The 21,778-nt window shown below is 47.6% G+C and overlaps 1 protein-coding gene across 1 annotated transcript in view; it reads left to right on the forward strand.

Annotated features, from left to right (window-relative positions):
* LOC144792796 (uncharacterized) overlaps positions 1 to 21,778 on the forward strand; it is an 844,113-nt gene that overhangs the window by 735,034 nt on the left and 87,301 nt on the right. Inside the window, exons 69-71 of the mRNA XM_078667999.1 lie at positions 397 to 567; positions 655 to 728; positions 12,995 to 13,065. Of these exons, the coding sequence (XP_078524125.1) occupies positions 397 to 567; positions 655 to 728; positions 12,995 to 13,065 (316 nt within the window). The remainder of the gene's footprint in view (positions 1 to 396; positions 568 to 654; positions 729 to 12,994; positions 13,066 to 21,778) is intronic.

A 21,778-nucleotide genomic window follows, 5' to 3' on the forward strand; every position in this document is an offset into this window, starting at 1 on the left:
TATACAAGGGGCTTGTAAAAAGTGTTTTTGCACTGTTACCTCCCTACTAAACCCACTTTTTCTACATCAATAAAGAGATGATGCATCGCTTCACACAACGTTTTCAGTGTTTTGCCCACGTCAACATTTTGTGCCAGGCATTTGATTGATGCTGTGATTGTTTTGTTTGTGATGCTTTGTGTTGTGATGCACTTCTTTGCCTTGCACCAACACTTGCGCAGAAGCACAGTAAGTTTGCACCTCTGTTTATGTCGATGTCCCTTGGTACCATGATCCTGCTACTTTTGTGCTGCTCGGTGTTTCTGGATAGTTCTGTTCTCAGAGGTAAATATATAGTTTTTTTCAACAGAGATATAATTAAAATGTAAAATGTTAGCAATACATATTGTTTTTCAGGAAATGGAAAATCCTGCTGCCCTTCCCTTTGTCTGCCGCACTACTGCAGAAATGGCGGGACTTGCACGCGGTCCCTCTCGGATTGTGGTCAGACATGCACGTGTGCCCCCGGGTACCAGGGGCCAACATGCGGTTCAGCAAGTGACAGTTTTGGGCCTGTGGCCATACGAGGTAAGCGCAAGTGCCTTGTTCGACATCTTGTCTGTTGCTCTAGAAGGTTTCACACACATCTCATCATCTTGTTTCCTGTATCCTCAGATCTGCCAAAAAGAACCGTCCATCTAGGGCTGGAATCAACTTCGCCTTTCAACAGCTCAGACGCAGATGCCAAGGTTTGCAGTTTTCATCCTTATCATTAAATTGTTGAGGTTCACCAATAATTTTGACTGATGCATTGTCCTGAGCGGGGCTGCCCAGCCAGGGCAAGGGCATATCGAGTTAGGTGGTAGGTTATCAAAGTTGTCAAAGTTTGGAGGACTCGAACACCATGTGTGGCTGCACCAGTGGCCTGATCTCTCCTACCTCATAAGGTCATACTTTACCAACATCTCAGGATATCCTCCCCAAGATACAGCCCAGAGGGACGACCGGTGTACCGACGGATAGAGCGGTGCTCCTAGTACCTGAGCTGACGCCAGGTGAGGTGGGGCTGTTCCCTTCTGCCTAAAAGTCAGGAGGATGAAAACATATTGCACTTTTCAGGTGATATTACTCCTTTTACATTTATAGCAGTAGCACTAATGGTCCTGAGGAAGCAGCAGGAGACCACCTGGCTCCGATTGTCTGCAGAAACATGTTGGCCTAAGATTCTCATTGGTAGTCATTTGTTACACTACTATTTGCACTGTTTTTATTGATTTGGGAGTGAAGGGGTGCATAATAAAAGGTTTTTCCCCCGTCACTATCCAATTTTATAGTATTTCACTTTTTCACTGATGCACTTTCACTTTAGTTGGCACTGCTATTCAGTTCCTTCAGAGACACATTTTCATATTTTAGCCTTTCCTCACTGACATACTCACCTCAGATTAGGTTCATAGCATCTGCCGGTCTGTTGTGGGTATCTGTACCCTCGAAGTTTGAGAGTCCCCAGATGATGAAGGGCGGTCTCGATGGTGGACTGATGGGAACTCTTTCACGTTGAGGAGGTTCCCCTGGCAAGATTTCACATTTGCTTTTGAACACAGTAGTTTTGTTTTATTGGATACATAATTTAGTTAGTCCCGTGACCCACTGCTATTTCTTTGTTGGTGTATATGGTAGATAGGGGGCATAGCAGTCTTGGTCGTTAAACTTCCCCTAGGACCCTCCACCCCTAGTGTTTTGTTGCCATACTTTACCTACACCTCAGGATATCCATGGTGCAAAATAAATTCGCCATCCCAACGTTTCCTCTATGGAGTTTGGAATTTCTCTGGAAACCTGTGTTTCTGGACTGATGCCAGTCTTGAAATCCAGCCTATTTTACTGCAGCCGCATTCCACCAACTTTTACATAGTAATACCATATGCCATAGTACAGTATTTTTAGGAATATCAATTTTGTCATTGATTCTGTTTTTTGTCAAATTGGGAAATTTGAAGAGACTCAAAATGAGGGCTATTGTGGGTTAAAAAGTTTGCAGCTGCATTTAGGTCACACATAATGTCTCCCAAGATGTGAGTACGATGACTCAGAAGGGACAATAAATTAAGGTCTTGATTATGAGCTGCACAGTGCGGGGTGCTGGAATTACCATTTATAGAATCACTGAATCTGGACGGTAATTACATCTCAGCATCATTTCATTTACAGATTTTTGCATCCCCTTAGAGGGAATAACACATGGACCTGGAATTACAGGTCTTTTTCCACATTTGGATCTGGGGACAATTCAGCTCCCAATAACCATCTGCTCTGAGTAGATAGTAAATCGGAGCTGGGGTGTGTAGTGAGATGTGTGGTAGGGGTGGGTTGATTGTCGGTAAACAGTGGAGTCCGTGCCCAGGCACAGGAGAGCATTCCATGCAGGTAGGAGTCAGGCTGTGCTTGTGCCAGCAGACCCTGTTGAATCTTCACTTAATCCTACTGGTTGACTTTTCTGGTTGGTAGAAACCTGCCTGATGTTGTCCACCAGGCAAATCCAGCATTAGCACCATAAGAACCATTTTAATTAGGCAGAGTGGTATCTCTGCTGTGGACACCATTCTGCTTGTCTCATAATCGGACCAAAGGCATATCATGATAATTCTTCAGCCAGAGAGTCTGTCAACGCAGAGTTTCCACTTTAGAGGTGGTGGCCCCTGTGGCTAATTAAAGCCACACCCAGCTGGCTCTCACACTTAGGGGCCCATTAGGATCACAGGCGGATCGCCACCGCCCAAATGGCGGTGGCGATCCGCCCATGATCCGACCCCGCCCGCCACCCAATTCCCCCCTCGGGCGAAAAGGGTTTATTATGGTGTCGGTGTCTGTTAGACACTGCCATCCATATTACTATGCAGGCGGGGACATGCCTTTCCGTGACGGCAACGCCGCCACGGAAAGGCATGCGGCGTTTGACATTCGGGGGCCAATGCGGGCCCCCAGGGACTCTGGGGGGTGGGGGTGCCCATGGGGGTACCTATGGTAGCCCCCTGCAGTTCCATGCACAACATGGCAGGCACCGCGCGGTGCCTGCCATGTTGTGCATGGAAGTGCACAACATGCCTTCCAGGCATTGTGGCGGGTGGTGCTGAGTGCACCGCCCACCGCAATGACAAGAATGCAGGATGTGCCCGCCACTGTTGTGGGCCCATCCTAATTGCCCCCACGGGACCCCCGCCCTCACGGCGGGTGGTCCCGCTTCCCGATAGGGTGACGGGCGGACAAAGTCCACCCACCATCCTAATGACCCCCTAAGTTCGGAGTAAAATCGGAGTCACTGGATGAATGCAGGCGGTGTTTCTGAGTAAAATACCCGGGGAAAACATGTAGGAATTGAGCAGGTCAATCCAATACCCATTTTTTATTTCCCAAAATCTTAAAATCTCGATTATGTCCTCCTCCTGGAATTACCTAGACCGCGAGGAACAGTAACTTTGGTGGGGGTGAAACTTTATTTGCTGTGTTGTTTTGCTTTTTGGCATGCAAGACTTTTCCATGCTTCACTCAGTACAGAAGTCCCACCACGTTTACCAGAGTGAGAACCTGACTACTGTCTTCAGAATAAAAGGAAGTGGTTGTAGGTTGAAGTTTCAACTACAGAAAGTTTGTGCTTTCAAAATATCGAGGACTAAAATATCAAGAAGGTAAGTGCATATATGCATTTACCAATTTTATTTCCCCATCCGAGTACCTTTACAATTACCTACTGGCAGTCCCCAGTAGGCAGTTACAGTTAGGACTTACTTGCCATAGGAGAAGTGTTTTTTTGTTTTGCTAATAACTTTGGCGCTGTTTGATGAATCTTGACAAACTTTTTAAAAATAGTTTACCACTCTTATGCTGCTGTGTGTAAAGTTTCGAGGTGATTCATGAAGCGGGGGCCGAGAACAAATGAGTAGTCTCAAAACACGTTTCCCCACATAATGTCCCATCAGGATTTTAGACAAGACTACAGCCCGAACAACTAGGATGAATTACACCAAATATGTCAGAAAGCTAGATCTTTGTCCAGAAAGAGTGCTTTTTGTAATATGGTGTAAAGAAAAAAGATTTATGTATATCTAGCGTGGCAGACCCATCGCAGATCCACCATGGTGGAGCCACAGATCCACGCGCCATCAGCAGTGCCGTAATTGGCTGGACCGCAACCTGGAAGGAAATGTGCGACCACCATTTTGTATATGGGGGCTCTATATCAAGCACTGCTAATTACCCAACATATTACATTAATCATGACATATTATATGTCACCATTAATAATGTCGCTGCAACATTGGCAGTCAAATTATTAATGAGAAAACTGTGTATGGTGGGGATGTTAGTTATAATTAACTTATGGCACAAGTTTAAATTACTTGAGATAACTATAACTGTCAAATTTCTATGGTTTTGTGTGTGTAAAATCTAAACCTAACTATAAACGTCTCCGTAAACTTTTTTATTGTGTGAGTTTATATGTATCATCAAGGTATGTAACTGTGAAGTTAAGGCATTAAGCCTATACTTACTTAGATATACTTCTCAATAAGTTCGTCCTGAAGATATTGTCCACAAGCACAATATTCTCGAGTCACTATTAAGGTGAAATGCAGAGGTCACACAAAGAACTGTTAGAGAATGGGAAGCCCAAGCATCTTCTACTGATGCAGAGAGACTGGTGGGTGTTACTGTGTTTCATGCAGATAAATTGTATTTAAGGCCTTAACGGCGGCCGCGATTTTGCGGGAGTGCGGCCCTTCCGCTAAACGGGCTGGGCCGCGTCGGCCATTGGCTGACGGCAGCACTGGGGAGGTATTGCTGCCGTCGGCCAATGGCCGACGGCAGCACAGAACGGGTTAAGGATAATGGTTACATAAACAGTGGCAAGATGATCTTTAAATTCATTGTCTTGGGGCAAATTAGGTGTGCAGACCGGTAGATCCTCTTGGAGCTAAGTATCACATCATATTCTCCCTTTATACACTACAAATACATTTGAGAACCATCCAGATCCTTCCTGAGGGTAGAGGTCTGGTGTAATGGATTGTTTATACAATAAACCCTTCATTTGCTCCTTAAAGCTCTCTACCTTTCATCAGCTCTTGGACATATGTCCTTGCCAGGTCTGGATTCAGTAGGGGCTGTGCAAATGGTATTTGGTATCCACCACTGGCTAGAGAACTAGAGCATTTGTCCATCTCTTTTGAGTGCTATGCTTTACTGCATAGACGCGAGACTTCTTGCCCCTCGTTACCAGGCTCCTCCCACAAGGACGGGCAATGTTAGCTCTGGGATGTGCAGTCTACGCAGAGAAGAATTGAACCGTTATCCTGTGGTCTTTTCTGATGAAGGAAATGCAGAATTGTTCCTGCATCAGTATAACAATTAATTTTGCAATTCTGACTCCCTCACTTTCAACATACGCCACCTGCCATTAGTGTTAATTCTCAGACACTAGTGAACAATATACCACTAGTGAAAAATATTCTTTCAGTCTCTAGAGCACTAACCCCACTTGATTTACTTGAGTAACAGGTATGGCATACCAGGCGATTGATACACTTCCATTCTTAAGCAATAATTGTAAATAAATTTGGCTGTTTTAATATTTTTCTCAAATCAATAAAAAAACGGATCATTTTATTAGCTTAAATGGTACATACGACCTCTTAGAGAGAAAAAATGGAAAGATCATAGAAAAGAGATCTATAAGACTAAATAAATGAAAGAGTTAATAAATGAGAGACAATAGAATCCTGAGGGTTCCCCAAATTAAATATACTCATCAAAATAATATTATAGCAATAATAGCTGTTAGTGTGAAAGGTCTTATGCTATGTTGCGAATAGCAGAATTTCCGATTTCTGATAGATACATCTGCCGTGTGGATTCCTCACCTTGTGAATATCCCCCTGCGTCAGCAACGTTCGGAAATTTTCTTCGTAGCACGCCGACATGGAGGACGTCACAGGAGTACGACCTCGCCCGTGACTCCATCTGACGTCACCGACTCCTTATCAGGCCCATGCCGGCGTGATGACGTCAGTTCCCTTTTTTCCGCGTCTTCGACGCTAACGTTTTTTGGGATCTTCTGCGATACTTTGTATTCTTCTAATATTACAGTGTTGCTATTTTTCCTTTAATTCTTCTTCTTTCATCGAAGATGTCGTCGAGGAACGCAGGCTTCAAGCAATGGTGGTCTTGCGCTCGAATGATGTCGATCACCGATCCGCATGGCGACTGCTTGTGGTGTCTTGGACCAGACCACGACGTTAAGAACTGTCGGTCTTGTTTCAAAATGAACCCTAAGGCACTACGAGAGCGTGAGGCAAAACTTCTTGCGAAGATAAAAGGAAGAGAGACTGGGACATCTTCGAGGTCGACGTAAGGACGCTCGAAGTCGAGGCAAAAATCTCGTTCGAAGTCGAGGTCGGCGTCGAGGTCGAGATCCAGAGCGAGGTCGAGGTCCGGAGCGAGGTCGAGGTCCAGGGAGAGATCGAGATCTGGATCCAAATCGGCTTCGGGTCACGCTTCGAGCTCCTTGTAGAGGAAGCACAAGAGGAGGAAGCACAGCTCTAGACATCATTCGGGGAAGGAGTCCTCGAATTCGAAGAAGAAGTCTCGTAAGCATCATAAGGACTTCGTTTCTCCTTCTCCTGCTCAGTCTCTCGGATGTTCCCCGGCTCCGGAACAAGAACCGGATCCGATGTCTCAACATTCTTCGGAGCATGAGGAAGAAGAGGAGGTAGTTCCTCAAACTCCAACTCCGATGGAAACTCCTGTGGATCAGGAAGGTCAGAATGAGCCTATGTCGGAACATCCTCCTTCAGAACATCCGGTAGGTTCGTACCCTCCTTTTCCTGGTCCTGGACAGGACCCCTCGCATTTCCTTAATGCGATGTTTGGAGTTTACTCCAGAGCAATGTACCCCGCTGGAACACCTGTTGGTCCCATGGGTCCATTGGCTTACAACTTGGGCATTCCTCAGTCTTACGCCCCAGCTCCATTTGTGCCATTTATGCCGGCGCCTCTTACACCTTGGCTCGGTGCGGCTCCACCGAGGTCTTCGACTCCGCATGCGGCTTCGCCGACTCCGGATCGACCTCGTAGTTTGGATCGAGGTACCACTCCAGTCCGTGAGTCTCGTCTTCCAGTTACCCCAGCTCCTCGCTCGACGTCGGAACCGGCTCCGTCGGAGTCGTTACCGGATCCGTCGACTTCGGTTCGTGTGGAGTGGTCGAGACGGAGGGCTCAGCGTCTCTTGGAAGAGAAAAGGGGTGAAGATTCTGATGTGGAAGAGGGTGAGCTTCTTGATCATGATGATTATTTTGAAGACCTACAGAATGCTAGTGGTCTGGAGCTCTCTCCTGAGTGGGGTTTGCCTTCAGTTTCTGATGCACCATCCAAGGAAGTGACACCCTACCATGTTGTTATTAGGAAGGCTGCAGATCTTCTCAACTTAACTTTGCCTACTGTTGAGTACAAGCCCAACATCCTTACAGAGGTTTTGCACTCTCCTTCTTCTATTGTTGAACCTACACTGCCGTTCACTGATGCCTTAACTGATCCGATAAAGGAGGTCTGGAAGAGACCATTGACTGCTCCTGCTGTTTCTAGGTCTGTTGCAAGACGCTACAGAGTGGCTCCTGGTGACCCTGAATTTCTCTCTTTTCATCCTTCTCCGGAGAGTCTGGTGGTGCAGGCTGCATGTTCTAACAGGTCTGCAGGTTCGTTTCCTCAGGTACCAGCAGACAAAGACTCAAAAAAATTGGATCAGTCTGCAAAGAAGATTTTCTCTTCGGGCAGCATGGCCCTAAAATCCACTAATGCTACTTGCCTTTTGGGTAGATATTTCCATGCATTGATGGATTCTGTGAAGCAATTATCATCTAAGCTTCCGGAGGAGGATAGAAAGAACTTTAATGAAGTGGTCTCCGATACTCAGGCTGCGGCACGCATGGTTATTCAGAGTGGCATGGACACAGTTGATTCTGTTTCCAGGATTATGGGCTCTACTGTTGCAACTAGGAGAGTCGCATGGCTAAAATCCTCGGATTTTTCTGCAGATGTGCAATCCACGTTGCTAGACCTACCTTTTGATGGGACTGGTCTTTTTGGGAAAAAGGCTGATGTTGCACTGGAAAGATTTAAAGATAGCCGGGCTACTGCAAGGACTTTGGGTCTCCAGATGAGAGGATTGACAACTAGGAAGTTTAGAGGCTTTGGTAGATCTTCTTTTCGTCCCTTCAGGCAGGGCCAACAGCAACAGCAACAGCAGCAGAACCCTCTGTACAAGTCCTATAGAGGTAGACAGAAGGATCGTGGACGTGGGCGTCAAGTCTCTTCCTCCTCCACTTCCTCCAATAATGCCCAACCCCCACCCGCATCAGCAAAGCAGCCCTAGATCCACCATTCTGGATCATGTGGGTCCGGTAGGGGGTCGGCTTACTCATTTTCTACGAGATTGGGAATCGGTTACATCAGATCTTTGGGTTCTCAATCTCGTAGAAAATGGGTATGCACTTCCTTTTCAGGAGTTCCCTCCCAATTACCCTCCTTGCCAAGGTTATTGTTTGGAGGACCACCTGCTTCTCCTGCAGGAAGAAGTCCTGGCTCTGTTCCGAAAGGGTGCAATAGAGGTGGTTCCAGAGCAAGAGAGGGGTCAGGGATGCTACTCCCGGTATTTCCTGATACCCAAGAAGGATGGCAGGCTTCGACCAATCCTGGATCTCAGGATTTTGAACCTCTATCTCAAACAGGAGAAGTTCAAAATGCTCACTCTTGCTCAGGTTCTTCGAGCGCTGATGGAAGAAGACTGGATGGTGTCGATCGACTTGCAGGATGCGTACTTTCACATCCCAATCCTGAAGTCGCACAGGAAGTATCTCCGTTTTACGGTGGGATCGCAGCATTACCAGTTTGCGGTCCTTCCTTTTGGACTTACTACTGCGCCTCGAGTTTTCACCAAGGTGATGGCGGTGGTGGCTGCACATCTCAGAAGGTCGGGGATTCCTGTATTCCCTTATCTAGACGACTGGCTGATCAAAGCAGAGTCGCCGGAGATGGTGCTCCATCATCTGCAGGAGACAACTCAGTTGTTACACAGGTTGGGTTTTTCGATAAATGTACCCAAGTCTCACCTGGTGCCCTCCCAGCGCAACCTGTTCATAGGTGCGGTACTGGACACTTCTGTATGTCGTGCATTCCCTCCACCTCAAAGAATTCACGACATTCAGGAGATGATTCCTTTATTCTACAATGGAGCGGTTGTTCCGGTCCTGAAGGTCCTTCGTCTGCTCGGTCTGATGGCTTCTTGCATTCTGTTGGTCAGTCATGCACGCTGGCACATGAGGGCACTCCAGTGGTGCCTCCGCAGGCAGTGGTATCAGCACAACGGAGATCTCAGGGAGTCAGTGAAGATCTCCGGGGAAGCTGCAGCGGATCTGTCTTGGTGGAGCGTGGAAGGCAATCTGTCACAAGGAAAGCCTTTTCAGCTACCTCCATCAGTGGCCACAGTGATTTCGGATGCGTCCACTCTCGGGTGGGGTGCTCATCTGGGAGACCTGGAGGTCAAAGGTTTTTGGTCTCCGGAAGAAAGGTTGTTTCACATCAACCTTCTGGAATTGAGGGCGATACGTTTGGCACTCAAGGCCTTCCTCCCTTCCCTTCGCGGTCGTTCGGTTCAAGTCCTGACGGACAACACGACTGCGATGTGGTACATCAACAAGCAGGGAGGAGTAGGGTCGCAGTGTATCTGCAGAGAGGCTCTGCGTCTCTGGTCCTGGGTTCAGGACCATCAGATTTGTCTGGTGGCAAATCACCTGGCCGGAGTTCTGAACGTTCGTGCAGACAGTCTCAGTCGGCAGTTCTCTGCCGACCACGAGTGGAGGCTTCACCCAGAGGTTGTTCACGACATCTTTCGGATGTGGGGGACTCCTCGGGTGGATCTATTCGCCACTCGCGAGAATGCTCACTGCCTTTCGTTCTGCAGTCTCCAGTATCCGATGCAAGGAGCATTGGGGGACGCGTTTCAGCTGAGTTGGGGAGATCAACTCCTTTACGCGTTTCCTCCCATACCTTTGATTCCTCGGGTTCTGAGGAAGATTCGTCAAGACCGGGCCCAAGTCATATTGGTCGCCCCGGATTGGCCAAGAAGGGTGTGGTACTCAGACCTTCTCCGCCTCTCCTCTCACCCGCCGCTCCGTCTCCCTCACAGGGCAGACCTCCTCTCTCAGATGGAGGGGCAGGTTTTACACCCCCACCTCCAGACATTACACCTTCATGCCTGGAGATTGAACGGGGCAACTTGAGTTCTTTTTCTCTCCCTCACGAGGTAGTGGATGTCATTCTTTCTGCCAGGCGTGACACCACTAAGTCCATTTACTCCTATAGGTGGTCTAAATTTGTTTCTTGGTGCAGGGAGAGAGATGTTGACCCTTTGAAGGCTCATTTGTCTAATATTTTACAATTTGCCCTTTATCTGGCGCAGCAAGGTTTGGCTGTGGCCACGGTCAAGGGGTATCTTTCTGCCTTATCGGCATTTCTATGTTTGCCGGATCAGCCATCTCTCTTTAAATCTCCGGTGGTTTTGAGATTCTTGAAGGGTCTCATAAATATGTTCCCTCCTACTCCTTTTGTTGTTCCTCATTGGGATTTGAATCTTGTGCTGACCTTCTTAATGGGTTCTCCCTTCGAGCCCTTGCACAAGTGTCCATTGAGGCTTCTAGCTTTTAAAACGATCTTCCTCGTTGCAATCACCTCGGCAAGGAGGGTAAATGAGCTTCAAGCTCTAAGTTCCAAACCCCCATTCCTGACCATTCATGCTGAAAGGATGGTTCTCAGGACCAGGGCTGCTTTTCTGCCTAAGGTGGTGACTCCTTTCCATCTTGGGCAGTCCATTACCCTTCCTACCTTCTATCCTCCCCCTCACCCGTCTAAGGAGGAAGAGAGACTGCACCGTCTGGACCCTAAGAGGGCGGTGTCGTTCTATCTGGACAGGACTAAAGACTTCCGGATGGATGACCAGCTGTTTGTTGGTTTTGCTGGCTGCAAGAAGGGCAGAGCGGTGCACAAGCGCACACTTTCCAGGTGGATAATCCTGTGCATCAAGATCTGCTACTCTCTTGCTGGTAAGGACCCTCCTGAGGGTATTAGTGCACATTCTACTAGAGCAAAGTCTGCAACATCTGCTTTGTCTAGGGGTGTACCTGTTGAGGATATTTGCAAGGCCGCGACTTGGGCCTCCCTCCACACTTTCGCGAAGCATTACTGCTTGGATACCGAGGTGAGGAGGGATGGCCACTTCGCGCGCTCTGTCCTCCAAGACTTCCTGGTGTAGCAGAGTGGGCACCCTCCTCCGGGAGTGGGGACTGCTGTGGGAATCTATTCACAAGGTGAGGAATCCACACGGCAGATGTATCTATCAGAAGAACAAGTTACTTACCTTCGGTAACGCTTTTTCTGGTAGATACTATATCTGCCTGTGGTTTCCTCACTGACCCACCCGCCTCCCCGTTGTCCACTCTGCTATACCTGGTCTTTCTGTATATATGTTTATACTATTGATTTAGTTCTATTTGTACTGTGTACATTGTATATTTGCATATTTGCTGTCGTTGGTCCGTCCGTGTGCCTCGAAGGCACGGAAAAAAGGGCGGAACTGACGTCATCACGCCGGCGTGGGCCTGATATGGGGTCGGTGACGTCAGACGGAGTCGCGCGCGATGCCGTGCTCCTGTGACGTCGCCCACGTCGGCGTACTACGAAGAAAATTTCCGAACGTTGCTGGCGCAAGGGGGATATTCACAAGGTGAGGAATCCACAGGCAGATATAGTATCTAACACTCCAGCGGAGACTCCTGCGGATCCGGAAGGTCAGAGTGAGGGTGTGTCGGGGCGACCTCCATTGGATCCGGTAGGTCTGTACCCTCCCTTTCCTGGTCCTGGACAGGATCCCTCGCATTTTTTAAATGCAATGTTCGGAGTATATTCCAGGGCAATGTACCCCACTGGAGCACCTGTTGGTCCCATGGGTCAATATGATATGCAGTCCTCGAAGGTGTCAAAAACAAAATATCAATCTATAGTGACGGATCAGCCTCATGATCTGGTGTGGGTAGTCTGCCAGTCGTTATGGCTGGAGTTCTTCCATGCCACTCCACCATGAAAATAGTGGCTGCTCACAGAAAGAAGGGTGTTCATAACATGTTAGGACCGAACCCCAGCCTATGAGAGACATATATGGGCACCCACAATGTTCCCTCACTTTAGACCTGTTTCTCTAGTCTCCACATTTGATGATGAGGATTTTACCATCAAACACAGAATTTGATGGAATTTCCACCAGAGCTTTGCAACCAAATGTGACTCCTTCCATTACAGATACAACTACTCTGGTGGAGAAGCCCAGAGGTGGACACTAACAGTGGCATCTTGGTGTTGTAAACAAACCCCCTGCAATGATGGGTGGACAATTCACTAGAAAAACTAAAAATATGCTCTGATATATGATGTGCGGGATAAATGGTGAGGTCCACCATACTTTTTTGTTCCTGGAAGTTTCAGTGAATGCCGAGGTGTACATACATTGAACTATCTGTTCTTTCAATAGGTTGCTTTTGGAGTATTTATTGTTGTATAGTATTCGCTGGGAGGACATACTCCATATATCCTCTCAAATCCCCCTGGACCCGTGAATTAAATTACAGTGGTCCTTTGTTTTGTAGGTACATATAAACGGCTAATCTTCATAGCCGCAGGACCACCTTGGTGTGGATAAAATAGATCACTTGCTTTCATGTTTACGTTTGAATGCTGATGCATGTTGCACGTATGAAATATCACATGTTTGGAGCTAGGCGACCACTGCTTAAAGTATGTGAAGCCCAGGAAGAAAATGTGATCAAATATAGTGTATGCAAGGTACACCAAAAACGTCATTTTTTGAAAATGATTTTTGTCACAAATTGATTTGTCTTTTCTTTGTACTTCACAGGTTCGTGAGCTTGTTGCAAATCTGACAATGAAAATAACATTTAACAAGAATACTAACTACAGCCGTAAGAGGTGGGTACACGAAGGTCTGAACTAGATGCATATCCAGAGAACAGAGCAAATTGCGGGCGGGGGCAAGTGAGCACATCAACAGACCTCAGTGCATTCACTCAAGGGCATATTACCAAGGTTGGTGATGGGCAATTATCGCTGGTTTAGCGGCGATAATTCTATCGCTCTATTAGCAAGTTGTCGCTAACTGATGTTAGCGACAGCTTTTAGGAGATAGCGAGCGGTTTGGGGCCCGCTTTGCATGTCAACGATATTTATCACTAATGACATGCAAAGTGGGCGTACCCAACCTGTTAGCGACTGAAAGCAGTCGCTAATGTCGCTATCACCTATTAGCAAGGCAGGCGTAGCGATGGAAATATTCCCACTATCGCCAAAAACTAACGCCTGCTCAGATCAGTTCTTAGCCATGTTATCCAATGGGAGGTGGATAACATGGCTAAGAGCATTTTGTCGCTAATGCGTGAATATCGCTGTATTCTCAGCGATATTCACGCATTTTGCCGCTATCGCTGGATATTTTAGCACAATAGAGAAAAACGTTGCTAATAGCATGTTTTCTCTGCTAACATATCCAGCGATAGGCAGCGATAAAAAAATCGTCGCTAAGTATATTTAGCAATAAATATCGCTACTTGTTGGTAATATGCCCCTCAGTTGTGTCTGAGTCCAGACACTTAGGCATAGATTTCTCAACACGTTGTGCTGGTACAAAGTCAGCAAATGTGACACAAACAATTCCAAAATGTTGATTTGTTATTTACTTTTCAGTGAAAAACATGATTTGCCTGGGAAAGTTCCTTAAATGTAACCATTGTATATGTCCCATTTTGCACTGCTTCAAGGGGGTGTTTCCTGTGGGGCACTAGGGTCTGCAATACTACCAATGGCTTTTGAATCTATCTACTAATATTTGTATATTGGGCTTTGCTCCTTGAAGCAGGCATGTAAATCTTTAAAACTTTAGATGAGTGCTGCACTGTACAGAACATACACAGAGTGGTAAAAGCTGTAATGTATAACCGAGCACAGCATTTGTATTGTAAATATGTGGGCATGGTACCAGCCAGCCTAATTGAGCATCAGCACTTGGAAGAGGGCAGTACCTCCACAGCTTAGTAGATCTGGTGCTGTCCCAATCTCTTCTTTTTAAGCAATGCAGTGTAACAAAATTGGTTACTGCGCTAAATGAAATTTTAGTAAACAGGCTTCTTAGTTTTGGTAACTCAGAAAGGTCTGATTAGCATGTCAGCTTCAGCCACCACCTGAAGAATAAAATGTACTTTCTCTGTCAGGGTCTCTCCATTAATATTCATTAGCACGTAATAGTCCCGCCCATGTGTGCAGGAAGGCCAAGACTAGGATATCATTTGTTTAACACATTTTGCAGCCTGTAAAGAGGGTATATTGGGAAATTACTTAAAGTTATATTTAAAAATGGTAAAAAATCATACTAAAAAATCAGGAAAAATTTCCGGGAGCAGAATAATTTTTCCTTACAAATATCCTTCATAAACCTTTAAAAAAAAAGAAATGGAGACTAAGGAATGCGGCAATGTGGACATATAGGCTGCAGTGCACTGGTTATTAAAAAAAAACGGACACTGCACCTGTTAAGGCTCAGAGCCCTCCAGTGTCCCGTCATGCCCAGCAGGTATCAGTTACCTCATTTTTTGCTTCTGGCTCCTGGTGACAGGATTTTGGTGCAATGAGCCCTTCCTTTTTTAGGCTTTTCTTCTCAATAAATCTACTTCAGTTTTTTTTGCAACAGCTATGCTCAACGTCTTAGAGCGTCTACAGTATTTCTCTGACTTTTTCTGACAGAAAAATTATATTTGAAAGCAAATACAATACCATCTTTGATCCCACATGTTCTTCCTGTGGTAGAGAAAACGCAAAATGAGATCCTCAGGTTCTGTTTATTCTCTGCCTTTCTGATACTCACATTCCTGATAAATGTCAAGATGTTTTCCAGGCATAGCCTGAAAGACAGGGAGAAGATTCACCTTCATGGAACACAATTTATTTATTTATTTATTTTTAACATTTGTTAAGCGCGAACAATTGCCCGCAGGCGTCTCGGCGCTGTACATTTGTTTGCTCTCCTGTGTAACTCTGTTGAATTTTTTAGAGATTAAATAACCAAGTTTTCAGTTTCTTCCTGAAAGAGATAAGGGTTGGGCTGGATCTTATGGATTGTGGGAGAGAGATCTAAAAACAGCAAGAGGCACTTTTTCAAGGTGGGACTTCATGTGAGCGTGTAGAGGGACAGTCCTCTACCACCACCCTCTGAGGACTCCAAGAGAGGGAGATCCAAAATAAAGGAAAAATCCAGAAAAACAACATAATTCCGATTCGACGTGAAGGACATCAACATCGAGACAAGGCAAAGTACCAACATGCTCACCATCGAGAGCTGAGTCGGCGTCTAAGAGGAGGCGACAGTCGAAGTCAAGATGCATAAGATCGACGTCGAATGATTCGATAATGCTGGAACATGGAAGACATTCGATATCGAGAAGCCATTTGAAGTCAAGGCATAGAAAACACTTGACGTTGAGAAGTCATTCGATGTTGCGACACTCCAAATCTGATGACTGGGTCAGACAAGTGAGAGCAAGATGGTTGCCATCAACCTCTGACTCAGATATGCAAGGGCATGCTCATCATCATCAACAGTAGTTATTCCAGACTCTTCATTCACATCCTTCTGCTTCCCTGCAACCAGCTTCTTCGGAACCTAAACACAGAACTTCACCTCCGCCTCTGCTGATAGCTGAGGCACCTTTGGGAGTTCCTTTGACAGTGCATCCTCCAGTTTCTCCACTAAGATCTAGATCCCGTACCATGTCACGGTCAAGAACAACCTCACAACATCGCAGTCACCGTTCTAGGCACACTTTGACAAGGCTCTTGTCAATATGCAGACACAGACACTGTCCCAGGTTCCAGGTCAAGGTTAAGATCCAGGGGCCTCATTTATGAAAAGTGACGCATCGCTGCGTGAAAACAGCGATGCGTCACTTTTCACTGCGCTCTCCCTGCGACATGATTGGTGCGTCATATTTATAATATGACGCATCATGTCGCAAGGAGTTACAGATACGTCAGTATTTCTGATGTATCTGTAGGCGCAAAAGTGACGCATTGCTGGAGTGTGTCACAAAAGTGACGCAACTCCAGCAATGTGTCCTTTCACATGGGGCAAGCACCATGTGAAAGGGCTTGCGTCAGTCTTACGCCTGCAGTGAGGCAGGCGCAAGATGTTGACGCAACAGCGTCCTAAAAGTGACGGAGTGAAATCTCATAGATTTCACTGCGTCACTATTACGAGGCTTTTTGCGTGTGAACGCCCCCTCTGCATACATTAAACCTGACGCAGGTATAATGTAGCGCAGGGGTTTACAAAGTGACGCATCTGCTTAGATGCGTCACTTTGTAAATAGTGCGCATCAGGAGGCATGTTTTACGCCGCCGATGCGTCACAAAAAGTGACGCATCGGAAGCGCAAAACTCACGCAAGGCCTCATAAATGAGGCCCCAGATTCTTATTATTTAAAAGCATCTTCTGACACCAGATGGTATTCACCAACTTTGACTGGCTCTCCTCAGGTAAGAGTCTCACCAATTCATAACATAAACATTTTCCAGGAAGCACTCATACAAGGAGCTACCATATTTAACATTCTGCTGCCCTCTCCATCAACATCAACTTCAGTGATGTTTTTTAAATCCCTCACGACCACACCTGCCTCTGGTTCCAAAATTGCTAGAACGAGCTATGGAGCTTTTTCTCACACTAGCTTCATCTGAAGCAGCTCCATCTAGGCATCAGAAAAAAGCAGAACCTGTATTGTAACGTGTATTTTCATAGTTTGATCTTATGCCAATTAGGCAATACAAACCACACATCTCATAACACCCCAATAAAAAGATAATGTTCTAAACAAATTCATAAAATCAGCAATAAAGCAACTCGTATAAACCAGAGCCGGGATAAAATAAGTACGCATATAAAACATGAAAACCTCATTACATACAGAACCCAGCCCCGATATCAGGTGGATAGCTACTTAAACAACACAGACAAAGGCCCAAGAATGGTGGGTATATACTATACAGGCAGATTTGGCAATAAAGAAGAATGATTTAAAAAAAAGATTGTGCAATACAGAAAAAGGGTGCAAAACTGTTTAAAAAATTCACACTCGTAGATTATAAAAGAAATCAGGAAAAGAAGAGTTGACATAGCAACACATTATGCAATACAGGCAAAATGTGCAAGACTGCATAAAAATTCACACTCCTAGATTAAAAAAAAATATATACATACCCACGATCAACCCTGTTGTGCAAAAACCAAATAATATTATTTTGTAAGGGAAAAGGTCAGCTTTTCAGATACAGCAGGCAGACATTTTGCCAAAGCCCAGCATACTGATATATTATCACAATGCAAAAGGCCACTGGCTCAGCCACACTGAGCGAAAAAGATTCCACAAAGTTGCTCCCCAGACCTGAATGACCGAGCTTGGGCCTCAACCCCCATGAAGGGGGCCTATTCGCACTTTTCCATAATCAACCCAGAAAAACAAGGGGGACTACTGTCACCTTCCTCGGCTTTGGGGGGGGACAGCTCAAGAACTGTTCAACCCACTCGCACCATCCAAAATCAACCCAACTTTCATGCCCCCTAAGTCTGGGACTCCAAAGCTCTTGCTAGAGTGCAAGGCGGCTACTTAGACGCAACTTTGCCACAAACCACAACCGCTTGCACATTATTCCATCCCGAATACAAGTCCAAAGACCCATTTGATATTTTAAACCGCGGAAACATCTTGGAACTAATCAAAGCTACTGGTTTATTGGGAGAAGTTACATCGCGTGAGATTGTATATATCGATTTACCCAGTATTGGGGTATCTTTCCTGGATTCACATGCTTGAATCATCCTCGCCATCGAGGTGGTAGTCCCACGGTAAATAAAAATAAAGTACATACATAACTGTAATAGAATATCATACAACAGGCTGTAACGGACTGTAAAGTCACTACACTAGCCCATCCTTGTCCTTTTGTAAATACAAACAAATCTGCAACACAGCCAATCAGGCTCTAGCACCCTCTAGAACACTCCACAGAGAGGCAAGTCCCTCAGATTTTCTACTGCACGTCGTGTGACAAGGAGTCCCAATATTTGCTGGACTTAGTGAGTTCAGAATGTCTGATACTTCTAAGAAAGGTTTATTTTTGCCCTGTGGCTCCTGTGGGAAAAAGAGGCTGTATTTTGAAGTTCTCCACAAGGAGTGTATTTTATTTTCTGCATCCTGCTCATAATGTCAAGGACTGTAGAATCTGCTGTGGAACCTTTTCTTCAAAGACCTTAAAGGACAGAGAAGGCAGATTTCTGATTTGGCTGGAGAAACTAAAAGCAACATCTGATGTGGTTTCTGAAGATTAAGGCAAGGCAGTGGCAGTTCTCAGGCATCAGCCCAACTAACTAAAAAGAGGGATAGGTCTGGAGAACCTCCTGAGAGACTTGGAAAGACATCTAAAAAGTACCATCATGAGACTAGTCACCTCTAAAAAACAGAAGCTTTTGTTCTCTTCTGAGGAAAAATCTGCTGGAAAATCGAAAATGCCAATCAAAACTGACTTTAAGCAGCCTAAGACTCAGCTAGAGTTTGTCAGATCATCCTCTTTGTCAAAAAAGACATAGTGGATGACAAAACCGCCTCAGACTTCGTCAACGCTATTCCCGTTGATGGAACTTTGATGAAAGCTGTATCTTCGTCAACAAAGATCACCTCGCCGCCTCCGCCAGCGCCGTTGACGATACCACCAATGGTGACAGTTTCTCACGACTGCTGCTTCGACAACGACATCATCGTCGACGATGGTTCTTCCGGTGACGACATCATTGATGACACCGTCGACGATGGTGGCAATGGTTATGACAGATTCGGCTATTTCTATGTCACCGTCGGTGGTCATCTCGTCGACTCTTACATGGAAAAGGCCCATTTCCTTGCAACTAACGCCTATGTTGTCTTCCAGGCTATCGTCCAAGCTCCCATCGACAAGAGGCTTTTATCAGGACCCCTCCTACATTTCTACCTTGCCTCCTAGTTATTTTGGGGAGAAATCAGAGGATGACGAGCTATTCAGTCCTGCACGCAGCCCCTCTCAACTTCATGTTCAATAACAGAAGGAGCATGATGAAGAGGAGTATTATGAGACCTATCAAACTATGCAAAGGCCTCAAGTGTTATTGCCTCATCAGTAACCTATGGTTCAAATGCCTGTAGCATCTGAAAGAAACAGGTTAGTGTTAGATTCCTTACCTTAGAATATCCCCAGGCATCAGACTGGATCCGGAAAGTTTTCCGTAGCAGTACCCCTGAGCGTCGGTAGGCGTCGTCTGCGGCTCCGCGTCCGTCGTCCTACTTAGACGCCGCCCTCGCACACTGACGTCAGTTCTTTTTTTTTCCGCGCCAGCAAGCACAGATCGGGGAAGAGCAGTACTCCTTAGTCACTTGTTGACTAACTTTTTACGATCTGTTTTGGATCTTCTCGAGTCGTTTATTGACTCTGGTGCTGATAGGGATACAAGGGTTCAAGCCCTGCGACAACTTTAACCGACTGATGTCGGTTACCGACCCCCACCGTTGGTGCCTTTATTGCCTCGGGCCGACCATGATGACAAGTCGTGCCCCGACTGCCGGGCCTTGACGTCGAGCGGTCCCGTAAGGGACTCGAGATCCGGCAGTAGGCCCCGCGCCGCTCAAGGTTCAGGTCCAGGAGGAGGTCGATGGACCGGTCACGGGGACACAGTCATAATAGCTCGGCGAGTCGACACCACTCGTCGGGCTCAAAGTCCTCAGGTAAGACGAGGCACAAGAAGTCGAAGAAGCAACATTGCTCTTCTGACTCCCCCCGACGCTCGCGTGACGCGGCCGGGGGTTCGGGCGACACCACCCACGCAGCTCCACCAGAGCCGCCAGCGCTGTGTCTAGCTCCACACCCGCCAGTCCCTGGGCTGAACGCGACGCCAGAGGAGATCAGCGCCTTCCTCACGACCATGAGGTCGAGCTTCCCTCCGTCAGGTCCTGCCGAGGTGCCTCTGGGCCCCGTGGACCCGTCTGGGAGCCCGGGCGGACCGGCGGATCCGGCCTTTGCGCCGACGGGTCCCGACACCGCAGGGCTCCTCCCTATCCAGGCCTGGATCCAAGTCGACGCCGGTCGACCTTACGACCCCTCCCCCGGCGCCGTCTTCGGCATCATCGTCCCCGATCCCCACCCCGGTCCGGATCCGGCGTCGGACCTGCGCCGCCCGGCGCCGTCTTCAACGCCAATAGGTGAGCCCTCCACCGACGATCCGACTCCATCATTTCTTCCTGACCTTCAGGAGATGGATGACGAGGGGGATTGGGAGGGGTCTGAGGACCCTCTGGCACTGCAGTGCCAGTTGAGTCAGGACTGGTCGGACGAACTTGGGGAGGCCAGTGGCCCGACACTGGTTTTGTCTCACCTCCTACCGTGGCTACGGAGAAGGGGGCTGTTTACAGCGTGATGTTGACTCGGGCTGGGCAGCCAAGGCCTTGGCTCTTGAGCTCCCAGCCACGGCCGTGAGGACTAACCTCCTCACTGAGGTCCTCAAACCGCAGGCAAGCTCCTCGGATCCTCTCCTGCCATTCAACGAGGCCCTCACTGACATTCTGTTGGGCACCTGGTCCAAGCCCTCCACAGGCCTCCCAGTGGATCGGAACATGACCCAACGCCACCGCCCGGCTCCGGGTGACCCCAGTTTCCTGTCCGTTCACCCCACCCCTGAGAGCCTGGATATCCAGGCCTCAATTTCCCAGACCGCCCCTCCGGAACGGGAATCCAAAAGGTACAACCAGTTCGGTAAGAAGCTGTTCTCTTCATTAAGTTTGGGGTTGCGGTCTGTCAACACCGCCTGCCTTTTGGGCCGTCACTCTCACTCTTTGTTGGATACGGTTGCGGAAGTGCTGCCGCAGTGCCCGGCGGAGGTCCAGGCAAAGCTAACCCAGGCCCTCGCGGAGGGAAGGGACGCAGAGGGCCTGGGTTAGCTTTGCCTGGACCTTCGCCGGGCACTGCGGCAGCACTTCCGCAATCGTATCCCACAAAGAGTGAGAGTAACGGCCCAAAGGCGCCTGCCTTTTGGGCCGTTACTCTCACTCTTTGTGGGATATGGTTGCGGAAGTGCTGCCGCAGTGCCCGGTGGAGGTCCAGGCAAAGCTAACCCAGGCCCTCGCGGAGGGAAGGGACGCAGCACGATATTCTATTCGGTGTGGACTGGATACCACGGACTCGCTGGGCAGGGCAACTGCAACGACGGTGGTGGTTCGCCGCCACGCCTGGCTGAGGTCCGCCAACTTTTTGGGCGAGGTCCAAGCATCCCTAATGGACATGCCCTTTGATGGCTGTCGCCTTTTTGGTGACAAAGCGGATAGCGCGCTGGAACGTTTTAAGGACTCCAGGGTTACGGCCAAGTCCTTGGGCCTCAGCCAACGTCAGCAGACTTCCGCCTTTTGTCCCTTTCGTGGCCACAGAGGGGGCACCCCCTCACGTCCAGCTAGCCACAGGCCGCAGAATCCACCTCAATGTGGTCGCTGACGTGGTAACCGCGGTGGCGGTGCCGGGGGACACCGGCAAGGCCAGTCCACTCCCGCCCCCGCAGCATCTGCCT

This window comes from Lissotriton helveticus, chromosome 11 (assembly GCF_964261635.1).
Source record: "Lissotriton helveticus chromosome 11, aLisHel1.1, whole genome shotgun sequence".
NCBI lineage: Eukaryota > Metazoa > Chordata > Amphibia > Caudata > Salamandridae > Lissotriton > Lissotriton helveticus.